The 13,996-nt window shown below is 39.4% G+C and overlaps 2 protein-coding genes and 1 pseudogene across 2 annotated transcripts; 2 read left to right on the forward strand and 1 right to left on the reverse strand.

Annotated features, from left to right (window-relative positions):
* Positions 1–2,196: 2,196 nt before the first annotated feature.
* Positions 2,197–3,842, forward strand: LOC115629686 (annotated as a pseudogene).
* An 896-nt stretch (positions 3,843–4,738) lies between these two features.
* LOC115629631 lies at positions 4,739–6,648 on the reverse strand. Its single transcript, XM_030526132.1, has 2 exons — positions 6,078–6,648; positions 4,739–6,012 (listed from the first exon to the last, which is right to left on the reverse strand). Exons 1-2 carry the CDS (start codon positions 6,646–6,648, stop codon positions 4,934–4,936), a joined length of 1,650 nt encoding a protein of 549 aa, XP_030381992.1. The 3' UTR covers positions 4,739–4,933.
* A 183-nt stretch (positions 6,649–6,831) lies between these two features.
* LOC115629689 lies at positions 6,832–7,900 on the forward strand. Its single transcript, XM_030526209.1, has one exon. It carries the CDS (start codon positions 7,020–7,022, stop codon positions 7,614–7,616), a length of 597 nt encoding a protein of 198 aa, XP_030382069.1. The 5' UTR covers positions 6,832–7,019; the 3' UTR covers positions 7,617–7,900.
* The last annotated feature ends 6,096 nt before the right edge of the window (positions 7,901–13,996 follow it).

A 13,996-nucleotide genomic window follows, 5' to 3' on the forward strand; every position in this document is an offset into this window, starting at 1 on the left:
TTTCACATGCTATGATTACCATAAAGATTTTCCGTTTTATTGGTGTAAGAGAAGTATAAGCTATTCTTACTCTGCACTGAATTAATAAACATTCTTCTACCATCCCAACATAAGTAATTACGTTTTAAGATATGACGATGTGTAAGCAATATCTTCATAAATAACAAATATATATTGCATTGACTGCTATGGGTCTGAACTGATCGTTATCTTCAAAAGTTATCTGCGTTTATGTTTGGATGCTACCATTCTTTCTTTCCTGGGTTACAAGAAACATAGAAAAGTAGTTGTTCAATGAATACTTAAAACCTTTTACGATCAGTTTCCAGTTAATGGTAGATAGTCCGCAAATGAGTTTGATATGAAATCCATTTCGTTGAACCGGTAAACAAACTTCGAAAGGTATACTCGAACTATTTGTAAGGCTTAATTAAAGTTTTCTATTTTATTTTATTCCTTTGGCAATTTTATTCGCTTAAAGCCATTTAACAACGCACTGTATTGCAAATAATCTGCTTGCAATGTCACTATAATTCCATTGCATTCCAGCTGCTATTTGACAATAAATCTCTAGAACTGGCGGATATCTTGATTGAGAGTTACACATAAAAGTTGACTTCGATTTTAGGGTGAACTTTAAGTGCAACTTTTTTCGATACCGATCCTGAGTTTCAGAGCTTTCCGTAGGCGCTATACAAAAAAAAAAACGATTATTTTGAAAAGTTGAGCGGGATTGCAAAAAAGTACAGATGCCAGATATTTCAAGTCCATAATTTCATTTCTAATTTGGGTGTGCTGGCTAGCATAACCGCAGTAAAGAAAGGACATGCAAAGAAGAAGAGAGAATGAGGAGAAAGAGAGAGGAATAAAGCTGCGATGGCAAAATGTAGAGGCTCTAAAACAGGAAGGAGAAAACTTCTAGATAAGAGAAAACGCAAAAATATATTTATATGATATAAAGAGGAAGGTGAACAATTGTTGGACTTGATTTATTTTTTTTTTTTTTTTTTTTTTTTTATTTTTTTTTACTGTTGTTTTAATTTTACTGTTATTACTTACAACAACTTAAATTAAACTTATAGAAATATACAAATACAGCTTAAACTAGGAGTTTAGTCTTATTTAATTATTTATTTCATTTATTAATTATGTATTCTTATATTAAATAAATCTATTGGGAAGATCAGCAGGGTGTGATCTCTTCAGCCTCCTTCTTACTACTCTTCTTCCTTTTCGTCGCCGTTTCAGCAGGCGCCTTGCTGTTGGACTTGAAGAACGAAAGAAATGAAATGTTTTGAAACATTTAAAGATGAAAGAGAATGAAGAGAGAGAGAGAGAGAGAGAAATAAAGTTATAGGAAAAACAGAAAGTTTATGCAAAAAAAGCGATGGCAAAATGTACAGTCCCTAAGACAGCAAAGAGAAAACTTCTGGAATGATCTATTAAAACAATAAATGGCGTTATAGAGAGGGACTGCTCCCACTCCCACAATTGTTGCAGTTATAAAGGGGCAGTGGAGACAGTTATGGCTTTGTTGACTGTACACATAGGCGCAACACTAAAAAGCGATGGCTTTTAAAATTTTCCATAGCATACTTTTAGGCGACATCGTTTAAAGCACAAATAATTATACGTTCGTATAATCACTTATATCTCTGAGACTATGAGAGCTAGGGACACCAAATTTTAGTGCAAAATGCAGTATGTAAATACGCAGAAAATGTGTATTTTGGAAATTCCCTCCATCTCCCCTCACCCCCGCAATTCGTGATTTTCTATAACTCCCGTAATTCTTAGAATTTCTAACTCAAATTTAGCAACTACCTTAGTAATTATTATGGCGTACGCCAAGTTTCGTTATGATAGGCAGATTTTAAAGGACGTTATAGGCATATATACAAATGTTCTCTCTGCCCAAGTGTTGCCCGCAACTGTTGTGGTTGTTGCTGCCTTGGTTCAACATTGTGCTGCATACATGCTCACACAGACACGAATAGACACGCATAGACATGCATAGATACATAGATACATTGCCTATTCTAATATTCTACACATATGTACGGAGTATTTCAAAGTCGGGACACCCCACTTAGCTTCTTTACTTGTTTTTGGATTTGTGCGTTCAAAGAAGGCTCTGATTATTCTAACTTGACATTTGTTTGTCTGATGATCTCATTAAAAAAATTCAGTGTAATTTTACAAATCGTTCGGATAACACTTATAAGATATATGTAATTATTAGACGCTGCATCGCAACAAGAACTCAACGTTGAGCTCCTATTTGCAATTGTTTGTTTGTTTATTTTAAAGTTGAAAATATTGTTAAAGAATTATTAACGCGCACCAATTCATTAAGTTAGTTTAATTAAACGAATGCCCAGAGAGCGCTGAGAGATGGCCGAACAGATGTCCGCATCAGAAGCTGAGAGCGAGGGGTATACAGTGAGCGATATGTCTTCGGCGCCATCTTCTAATGGATCGCAGCACCACTCGGAGGGTCCGGAGTCGGAGCAGGAGCGCGCCTGCTGGATTTGCTTTGCCACTGAGAAGGATAACAGCCTGACCGCATGGGTACAGCCGTGTCAGTGTCGTGGCACCACCAAGTGGGTGCATCAGAGCTGTCTATATCGTTGGATCGATGAAAAGCAGAAGGGGAACACGCACCGCAGCGTCATTTGCCAGCAATGCCAGACAGAATATATCATCGTCTTCCCCAAAATGAGTCGGCTAGCGATGCTGCTTGAGTCAGTGGAGAGATTAGTGAAGTACTCAAGCCCCTATGTAGCAGCTGGTGTGGTGGTGGGATCGTTTTATTGGACAGCCATCACATACGGTGCCATAACAGTCATCCAGGTGATGGGCCAGCAGCGCGGCCTTGCGTTGATGGAGAAGGGAGATCCATTCTTCTTGCTCATCGGTCTGCCCTTCATACCCGTCGCCTTGATCCTGACACGTCTTGTACGCTGGGAGGATGCCGTCCTTCGTATCATTCGGGGTCGTCACACTTTTATGCGCAAATTTCCGCTGCTCAACTGGATGTTCAGTTCCGAAACGGAGCCCGATGTACCAGATGTTGGCTCCAATGCATCCAATGCCCAGCCGCCGGCTGCCGCCGAACGCATGTATGTTTCCCGGCTCTTTTGTGGCGCCGTCCTGCTGCCCAGCATCTCAACCCTAGTCGGCAACATTGTCTTTAAACATATGCAGGAGCCGCTTCATCGCACCCTACTTGGTGGCGCCACCTACATTGGCGTCAAAGGTATTCTAAAGATATATCTGCGTCAGAAACAGTATTTGCGCAGAAAGCGCCGTCGCATTGTTGACTACACTGAGGAAAACATTCGTACATTTATCAGCAGTCCGCCCTTGAGCAACAACAACAACAACAACGGAAACAATGGTACCCGCCAAGGCGGCGGTTTTGATGATTTTGATTACGAAGAAGCATACAACGATGATGACGACGATGAGGTTCCAGCCGAGCCGAACGTATTTGCAGAAGAGGATACGGAATTTGCCCCGTTCCTACCCATATCCGCCGATCCACTGGAGCCGCTCTGCTACGAAGGTGATCCCGACTTCCACGAAATCGAACACAACCCCCCCAACTAAGATTTACGAGGAAGAACAAGGGAGAACCACATTTCCTTTTGTCATACACTTAACTCGTTCGATTTAACCGTAGCCGTTCCCATGTACACATACCCTTTCAAAGATTAAGCAATAGAGGTGTACATCTAAGGAAATCCCTTCACCGTTGCTTCCCACAATACGTTCCACTCTTTTGATCCGACTACATTCAAACCAAAATTCTCAGTAAAAAAATTAAGCAACTAACAATATTATATTTGGTTTTCTTTGGTATTCTTGGTACCGAAAAAGAGCTCAATACGGTTCATATTTCATGAATTTTTGCTCATAAGCCAAAGAGACTAATGTGTTAAGGAAATGGACAGGCCATGTGGAGAGGATAGTTGCAATGGCTTTTTGTAGTTTGTAAAATATCTATTACTATCCACTAGTAGTTGTAAGGAAATTTGAGTTATTTTTTTTTAGATTGGTAAGGGGAGTCTTTATAATTACTCAACAATTATTGAAGGCTAATGTAATTTGCCTTGAAATTGGCTAACTACAGAATAATAAGTGGGTAGAAAATCCTCTAAAAGTGACTAGAAGTCTCGTCAAAAAATCCGCTATAAATAGCAAGAAAGTCCACTAAAAAAGGCCATAAAATTCACTATAAATGGTTATAAACCCAGCTAAAATGGGTAGAATATGCTAGAAAATAGATACAAAACCGCTACAAGAACTAGCTAGAAGAACCACTAGAAAATGGCTAGAAAATCCACTAAAAATTTGTAGGAAAGCCGCTAAAAATGGTTGGAAACACATATAGCTATAAAACCAGCTAAAAAATCGATAGAAAACCCGGCGATCCCAGAAAATGTAGTTATATTTCCAATAAAAACATTCCTGGAGCTCTCCGAGAACCCCAAGAAGCGATGACTCTTCAAAATCAAGACCTACGAGGTGGACATAAATAATAAGCATTAATAATTTAAATTTCGCCAGCTGCTCTACTTGCTGTTCATTTATGTGCGCCTGTTATCGAGGCATTGCTTTCGTCACAGAAAAGGTTGCCGATCCAGCATTCAGAACCCTCACATATGAAGTTTCCCCTCAAAAAAAGAAGGGTACCTTATACCTCGACCTATCCTAGAATAAGCAGAAGTTGTTTGTCAAAGTTCTAACTTTAATTCTATGTACTTGTATGCTATTAAAATACGTTCTACAATTTAGACGCGTCACTGATTAAATAACAATGGTAAATAACGAAGAACGGCTACAGTATTCGAAAAATGATTAAGGATCATTAATATTTAGGTAGCATCTCTGTGCACATTTTGGCTGAAAGGATAAACAATTATTCGCCTTAATCGTGCTCCTCTTCCAGAACATAGACTGGTGGACGGGGACATTTGCGACGATCTGGGCTCTTCAGATCCTGATCTTTGCAGCAGTGGTATGTGTTCCAAAATTTGTTAGGCACATATTTCAGAGCCTGTGCGTAGGCTACTGCATAATTTTGCACGCGCACCAGATGCAGATTAAAGGTCTCATATGTGAGTTCCCGAAAGCGTGGACACTTGACGTCATGATGATGCGGTACACCCGGACAATAGACCCAAAAGCGTTCGTCACACTTCTCATTGCGATACTTCCTAATTATGGGGCAGCGTGCATGATGTGGGCTCTCAAAATTGATGGCAGCAAGACAAAACTTTGCTGCATCCCAGAGGAAGGCGACCACTTGACATGTATGGCCCACCTCCTTGAGCACCGCATTCTCTGGAGCACAACAGATTGAGCGGCGTATCCAAGGTGCCAGATGGCGGAAGCGTACCGAGGCCATCACCGTCGCAATAGACTCCTTACGACTTGGCCATTTATAGTCGAGCCAGCGTATCGCAGCAAAGAACACTTCGTCCTCGCTGTTGACACACAGCGTGTCCTGTCGCAGCAGATAGGCCACCTCGTTGACCTCGAGCTGTAGGAACTCAAGGGATGCAACCAGCGGCAAGAACATCTTCCGCACGCGTGTTAGCATCAGCGCCATCATCTCCTCGCATCGGTGTTCGCGCGCTGCCAAATAGGCATGGAAGGCGTCCTGCTCCCACAGGCCCAGATCACCACTGATGGAGAAGGTGTGCCAATACTGTTCGATTAGTTCACGCACGCCCAGAAACTTGGCCGATATGAACATCGGCACGAGTTGCTCCTCAATAAGCAGCTCCGATTTCTCGTCCAACATCCAGCCATACAGACGCGTTAGTACGCCCATCTGAACCTTATGCACCGGTATTTGCAGGAAGAGATTACAGCAGTCGGCAAAATTATTGGCATGGCGGGTGAATACATAGCGATCGACATGGAAGAACTTGCTCTCGACTTGCAGCTCCAGGTTATCGTGCCAGAACTGACGCACAGCCTTGGCTAGCACTTGGTAGGGCTCTGAGGATTTCTATGATAATTTCAAAACAATTTTATAGATCAAGCCGAATCGAACCGGAACATACCTAAGATGTTGCTCTCCTCGGTGATGAAATAGCGCGCCGTGGATACATTTAGATTGGCGCTCAAGGGCTTCCACACCAGCTCGAAGTCGTGACAGGTACGCCTGGCCAGACTAGCCTCCGATTCCAATTCTTTATCGTATATCACATACTTCTGGGTACTTGAATCCCCCATGCCGCCAATTGAGAAAGTCTTAGACACTGGACGGAACTTGCGATGTCGCGATATATCAATAATATTGAGCACATTGTGATCCGGTACCCCCAGACTGAGATCAACATCACGGGCCACGAGATCATTGTTGCTGGTACGCACCACGCATAGCTTCGATCTCACCGATAGGGGGGAGGAGAATTCGATGGCATGTGCCAAGCCCGCCGCCCTGATAAGCTGATGGACCTGATGTCGGGGCACCGTTTGACTATCGATATAATCACGCCAGAACCAGCGGGGGGTCAAAACAGCACCTGACGGTGATATGGTCACACTAACATCGGGCTGATTCGTAAATTTCACCAGCTCTGTATTAGTTTCTACGTTGGGTTCCTCCTTGACTTTTGGCTTTTCAGACATTTTCAAAATATATATACGCCGATGCGCCCGGCGTAAGTTTGCAGTAATTTTTACAGTTAATGCAGCGCCATCTTTATTTCTGAGTATGCAGCCTTAATAATTATGATTATTCAGCACAGAGTAGGCCACGACTTAGCTCTTAACTTCTTCGATTTTTGGAGTTTGGCATTGTCACAGAGCTCGTTCAACAATCCAGTCGATAAATTCTGAGTCGGGCACAGCAAATTTTCAAATATTTTACCCCAAAAAATTTTCTGTAATTCCATTTTTGCAAATATTTCGGCTGCACACCACCACCACCACAATCCCCCCCTTTACACATATACACTTTATACTTAATTCGCCCCCGAACGAATACCTGAAGACCCAAGATGTCGGACAATGCAGCAGTTACTGGCGTTCTTAGCGCCCTGCTCTGCGGCGTTACTGGCTTTGGTTTCTACAAGATGGCACCCCAGGAGCATCCGTATGCTTTTACAGCCTGTGTGATTGGCTTCTGTCATGGATTTCTGGGCCTAGTGGCTGTCGTCGCTGGCGAGAGTGAAAGCGCGAATAGTGCCAAGGAGACGACGACGGCAATTATGGAAATAGTGCCGTTACCTCTGGTCAACATCGAGCTATTCTTTATGTCCGAGAGCAACAATATAGCACTCGGTCATGGCCTCTTCATTGTGCCAATGGCTGTCGACTTGCTCCTGAGCCTGTTCAAGGACGAAGGTGGTGACGAAAATGAGACGCGCGAGACTTTAAAGAATCTAACCATATTGGGAAATATCACGGCCCTCCTATATCTGGCCATTAATGAGAGCAACTGGATATATGGTGGCATGGCCGGTCTCGCCTTCATCGCCAAATACGGTGCGATGTTCATTGATAGCCAATCAGAGGGCTCCGGACCACCAATCACAATGCTTGCGTATACGGGCTTCTTCTACTGCACGGCCATTTCGATGGGTGGGGACGCATAAGAGGGCTGCATGTGGCGGATGACTGTCGTTCTGGCAACCGGATCCATACCCTCCTATCTGGTTGCCATCATTTCCACTCACAAGACATCAAAACTATACAATTTGAGCAGCGCAATTCAATTCTTTTCTATTCCACACTCGAGCACACATTCCACGGATAACAGCATGGACGAGCATGTTGATAAATTCCATATATATACAAATACATTTATACATATATAGCACATACATACATACAAACACATGGTAAACATAAATAAATAAGAGAGAGGCGAAATTTAAAAGCTACTAGCTTTTACTGCGAGCGATTGGGTTAATATCGTCTGCGAAAGAATGGGAAAATCTAGGATATGATTCGATAAAAACCTGATGAAATGCTTTGCTTTTCTTTTTTAAGAAAAGTATTTCTTAAAAGGTTATAACAAATAGATTCTGAGCTATGGAACTGTCATGCAGAATCTTCAGAACTTTAATCTTATAAGGGTATACAATTCATAGCCATAAAAATTACGATTCGGTAGAAGCACTTAAAAATTTCTTGACATGAGGATACAGAATAAGCACTAAACGGATGATATTCTCAAATTTGAGTAAACCATTTTTATACACTGTACCCTTATGGTAAAAAGGATATATTAGGTTTGTGCGAGTGTACATGGAACACACAAAAGGAGGCGTGGCAGACCCCACAAAGCATGAAACAGGCAGATGGAAGCATCTCCGGCCCCATAAAGTGTGTATAATCTTAATCAGCATGAGAGAAATTAATCTAGACATGTCCGTCCATCCGTCTGTCCGTCCGTCCGTCTGTCAGTCCGTCTGTCTGTGTGGATGAACGCCTGGTTGTGGAAACGGCTGAGCGCACATAAGCCAAACTTGGTAAGTAGACGCTCCTAGTGCCTATGCGAGCTTATTTTATTTTTTAGATCCCCCCTCTCCACGCCACAGAGAGTCCACATTTCAAAAGCAACAATAACCAAACTTTGCACACGGAATCCATAAACAATTATCTACTGTTGTTGCTAATTTAGTCTAAATCGGTAAATTTTAAGAAAAGTTATCACTCCAGAACTACGCCCATAAACTGCAGAATCAAGTTCGCTCTTCTTCCTCTTTTTGCTTTTGCTTTGGACGCAAATAACTCAGTAACTGTAGCGTCCTCCCCTCTCTGGAAGAATTACTAATAGCGGGAAAAAAACACAAACTTCTCCTCTTTCGAACCTGGGAGAACTTGGATACCAAGTTTATTATTAAATTTTATTAAATAGGCTCTTTTTCCTTTCATTTACACCTTCCTCATAAGTATTTCATGGCCTTTTAATCGCTAATCAGTTTCCTCATTCTTAAGTCAATTCAAGAAAATTTGACACACAATTCTATTTAGTAATTAAAAAGCTGCTCTAAGAAAAATGTACATACGAGTATGTACATATAGTATGTACTTGTATGTATTATTCATTAATTTGCAACATTTTTCTTTTGGAGAATTAGGCTTTATTTAGAAATAAAATCAGTATCCTTTTATGGGCAACCCAAATTCGTCGAATTGAGGGCTCGTAATAGCGTTATGTTAACTAACATGGCCGCTGTTAATAACAGAGCGCTGTTGATTAACACTCTGCATGCCGTGGTAGACAAAAACTGGCCCGGCAACAGCGCTTGTGTTGCCGACAGGTTGCTGTTGCTATTGCTGTTGTTGTTGCTGTTGTTGCTAGTGTTGTTGGTGTTGCTGTTGGACTCTAGCTTATGTTGTTGGCTGGCATCGGGACTGCCACTACGCTTTTTGGCCACAAATGATTTCAGTACAACGGCGACTCTTGAACGGTATTGTTGGTTGGCGGTTGCTGCACACATTTTTTTCTTGTTTTTTGTTTATTCCTGTGGCACAGACGAAATTTACATATACATATCTATTTATATATATATATGTATATAATATACAATATGTACATTTAGTACAGAAGAGAGGAAGTCGGAAATTTATATAAATTTTTTCAATTGATATAGCTTCGATTTTTTGTTTCTTTTTTTTTGAAATTTCTACTTCGTGCCACACAGATGCATTAATGTACATAAGTATAATAAAAAGCGAGCATCCAAAAAGTATATACGAGCGTTAAGTGAAAAAGTAAGCGTGATTTAAAAAAAAAAAACGAATGAAAAGTAAAATGATTTGAAAAATCGAACAAAATGTAAAACTGTGCTGCACGGAAAGTAAAAACTTGCCAGCGCGAATGTGTAAAAGTTTTTATTTTCATTTTGTGTGTGGTGTTGTTTTTGTTGTTGTTGTTGTTGTTGGTGGTGGTGGTGCTATTGTTGCTGCTGTTACTGTTGCCCATCAGAGCAGATCTGCAGCTACGCATGCGCACAAGATTGCATAAAATCGTAACCAGCCAGTAGACAGCAGCCAATTGCAACAACAACAACAATAACTCACTCAACCCACTTTTCTCTATTTCTTCTCTTCTTCTGGATTTTTTTTTTACCAAACATTTTTGAAATTGCGCTGAACACGACAAACAAATGCAACACAAACAAACAAATTCGTAACAAATATTAAAACGTAAGGCGCTCACATTGTTGTTGTCGGACGCCGCCTGGAAACGCGCGATAAATCCAAATATACGAGTAAATCGTAACGCAACTGAAACGCAGCAGCAGCAGCAGCAGGCAGGCAGTAGCGGCTATAACGGTAGCAGTAACTACAAGTACTACTACAACTAAAAAACAAAACACAGTAGCAGTAACTACAAAAACAAAAGCCTTGCCGCCGCCTTAACTAACAAGCGCCAAAATGCTTCCGGTAAGTTGGCAAATAATGTCTTGAAAACATTTTACGAACAAAATCATTTGGTGCGCAATTAGCGCGACGACCAAAGAAAACAGAAAACTACTTGTATACTATATACCCGCATATATGCCATTTATCTCAAGACTCGCTCCCAGACATTCATACGTAAATTTTTGGGGTCTGAAATATTTTGTTAAATTCGACCGAGTTTTTTTTTGTCTTCGTCACTGTGTTTTGGGAGCAGCAGCAGCAAAAGGAAAAACGTTGTCAGCATTTCCTGTTTCTGTTGCATTTTCTAAGCTGTATTTGTTTTTTTTTTTTCGCATAATTTACAAACACGAATCGAACAAATAGTCCAATTTGCTAGCCATTGTGTTGTGCATTTTAAATCCACAGACCATAAATTTCCATCAGTTTCGGATGCCGATTTCATGGACCATTTGATGATGGCCTTTGGCTGCTCACATCAGTTAATTGATAGAACTAGGCGGAATGCCAAAGTCGTTCTCACACACTCCGATTCAAAAATCAATGAATGGGCAGTTTTTTCTTCAATATCTATCAGTTTTAAAGTGCTTTTTTGAAGCACTCTGAAAACTGTTATGAAAGAAATTTGGAAATTAAGATTTCAAACTCATAAAAAAATGAATGTAATTGATAGCTCAAAGAGAGCAAAGCACATTATATCTTTAAGCATCGTTTGCAATGACTGATGAAAAATATTTTTGAAATGTTATATTAGAAATTAAATAAGATGCAATAAACTATAAATTCTAGCAGTATTTAAGAAACATGTTTCAAGCTCCTTGTTTAGCTCTTCAGTCTTGTGTTACTTAAAGCATTGCAATGCTTTTCTTTTTCTTAACCATCTTAATATACGAGTATTAACCAAAGATGGACACAAACTACACAAAAGGATGTCCAGGCAAGGGCTCGACATTCGTACAATAATTATCTTTTCCTATTTTAAATATTACTTGCATTATTATGGACGTTAAATTTTTTGTAAACGCTTACCTTACGCAAAAGAGGTGCTAATAGTTTTGTACCTCAAATAAGAGCGGCAATATCCTAGAAACGTACAAGAGCCAAATGTTTCATAGGTTCCGCAAAATGTACCTAAATGGGTAAGCAATTTGCAACCGTCGTTTTAAAAGTCTAGTTGTCTTTATAGAAAAATATCTTTAAAAGCATTTGTTACATTTAATTTTGCATTACACGCAGTCTCAATTATTGTGGTCCGATTTAGAAATATGTAGATCAATCGATAGATATTGACATTAAATTTTTAAATATCAGAAAAATTCCAAAAGTGTTGCCAGCTTAAAGTATTTCTGATCTAAAGCATTTAACAAAGTTGACAGGACTTCTGTGCAAGCCCAACGAAATCGAACAATGTTCAAAGAAGTACAAACCTAGAATTAAATATTTTGAATTGTCTTACTTTTAAGCTATCGTTCATACAAATCTGTATAAAACTTTGAGCCCAAGAGAGTGTGTTATTGCTTAAAAGTTTTCAACTTTTGGAAGTTCCTGTAATTGGGATGTCCTCTATCTTTTAGACTCCTGCTCTATTTGAATGTTGTGTTTTGAATATTGCTGAATAGCGGGATGAGCATGGTTCTGCAATTCCATCAGTATTAAATACCTTTTGATGAGCTAAAAAACTAAAATTTATAAAAAAAAAAACAAACTATTTCCCATTTTTGGATGTACTTTGATTCCATATTGTGCTGAGCTTTGGGTTTCACATTTCAATTACGTATGAAAGCATTTCCGTAGGATCACATTTAAAAATTTGAACTGAAGAATGTAATGTTCTTCATTTTCCGAGTGTCAGAAATCAAAATATAATATCTCTTGGAAGCTAAAATACTTGGTAAGACTGCAACTTACAACAATTATGTTGTCAATTTCAGTTCAGATGGAAAATCAAAGCGTAAGGATTTCATTATCATGTAAAAATATTGTCGCCTTATATCGATTGTCCTCCAAAGAGCAATTCTCAGCAGTTCTCTAACACAGGAATGCAGCTGACTTGACTATAAATTTAGCTTTTTTTTAAAAAAAAAAACAGATGTTAGCAAACGATGGAAAGAAGAGATATAAATCAACAGCTAGTCTTGTCAAAGGCACGAGCGGAATTCTATTTTCTGCTGAGCTGTCCATTTTTGCTTTAAGGTCTAAACTGCTAGTCTGTCCAGTGTAACGACTCGCGTGTCGTTTCTTGTTTTTTGAAAGATAGTAATAGTGTGAATGTGATATGGGAATTAAATGAATATCCTTTGCTTTTTGTTTTAACTGCCTTGCAACATATATTTTTGCGTGACTTGACTGTAAGAAGTGACAGTACAAGCTGAAGAGCTGAAGTTAACGCAGAGCCAACCAAGGACAACATCTTGTCTTGTCTTCTCTGGTCTGGTCTGGTCTGGTATTCTCATGTCTCTGTAAGTGAATGCCCAGGCCGTGCCCATTTCGCGTGGCTCATGCTCATGCTTCGGTTATATGTTTTGTATGTTTGAGGAAGTCAGTGCCGGATTATTCAGTAACTTGCTTTATCTGCCACAACTTATCGCAACGTAAGGCTTTTAAATTATACAAAGAATGTGGTGGACCGACAATGGAGCCAAAAATGAGCAATACTGGTACACAAAAAACAACAACAGAAACAACAGAAATGTTGCTCATTGCTTTTGTCAACCCACGATGATTGCGTTTTACAACTGGTTTTCTTATTTTATTTCGCATACATATTTATTTCTTCTTAGCACCCAGCATCTTCTTCATTCTTGTATACTATTATTATACATATTTATTCATTATTCAAGCGTTCGTTTTGTTTTCGTTTTCGTTTGAATCATTTTGCATTTATGCGCTAAATTAATTTGCGAACCAAACTAGTCATCATCAAGTCAGTCCAAGCAACCAGAATTCTAGACAATATACGACCTTGTGGTCATCACCAGCAACAGTGTCATTAAAAAAAGAGCTCTAAAGGGGAGCTTGTATCAATACAAGCGTAAAGATTTGAAAGTTCTGCTCTAAAACTATGCATTTTCGAGCAGGCTGTACAAATATTTCTTAATAACTTTTCCCCCAGCAACAACTAAGCGATTGCTTTAGATTTTTCTTTTGATATCTTTTATTATCGAAAGAAAAGTTTTTTCATGTCTGTTTCTAGCCTTAAAAGGCCTTCCATTTACTACATATAACCCAAAGGAACTGTAACACATAAGATGTTCACAGGGTTGCCCTTCATGACTCGCTCTTCAGATTTGTTTAAATATGAAATCATGAAAATGAAAAAATATTTGAAACTGGCGTACTCGGCCAACTAGTTGTTAGCTTTAGGACGCCTTCCGGCCCCTACTTGGTTTTATCGGTTTTGCATGAATAACTGTATTTATATATATAAAAAAATCTATGCTTTTTTTTTTTTGATGCTCTAATAGATATTCTTATTGGTCTATTGGTCCGAATTAATGAATCTATTGGCTGAATTAATTATTTTCATATAGGAACAAAAAAAATAAATAAATAGAAAGAAAATCAATAAATAGAAATAAATGAAAAGAAAATCGAAAAAATG

The sequence above is a fragment of the Scaptodrosophila lebanonensis genome, unplaced genomic scaffold (genome assembly GCF_003285725.1).
Source record: "Scaptodrosophila lebanonensis strain 11010-0011.00,11010-0021.00 unplaced genomic scaffold, SlebRS2 tig00000161-arrow-arrow-pilon, whole genome shotgun sequence".
NCBI lineage: Eukaryota > Metazoa > Arthropoda > Insecta > Diptera > Drosophilidae > Scaptodrosophila > Scaptodrosophila lebanonensis.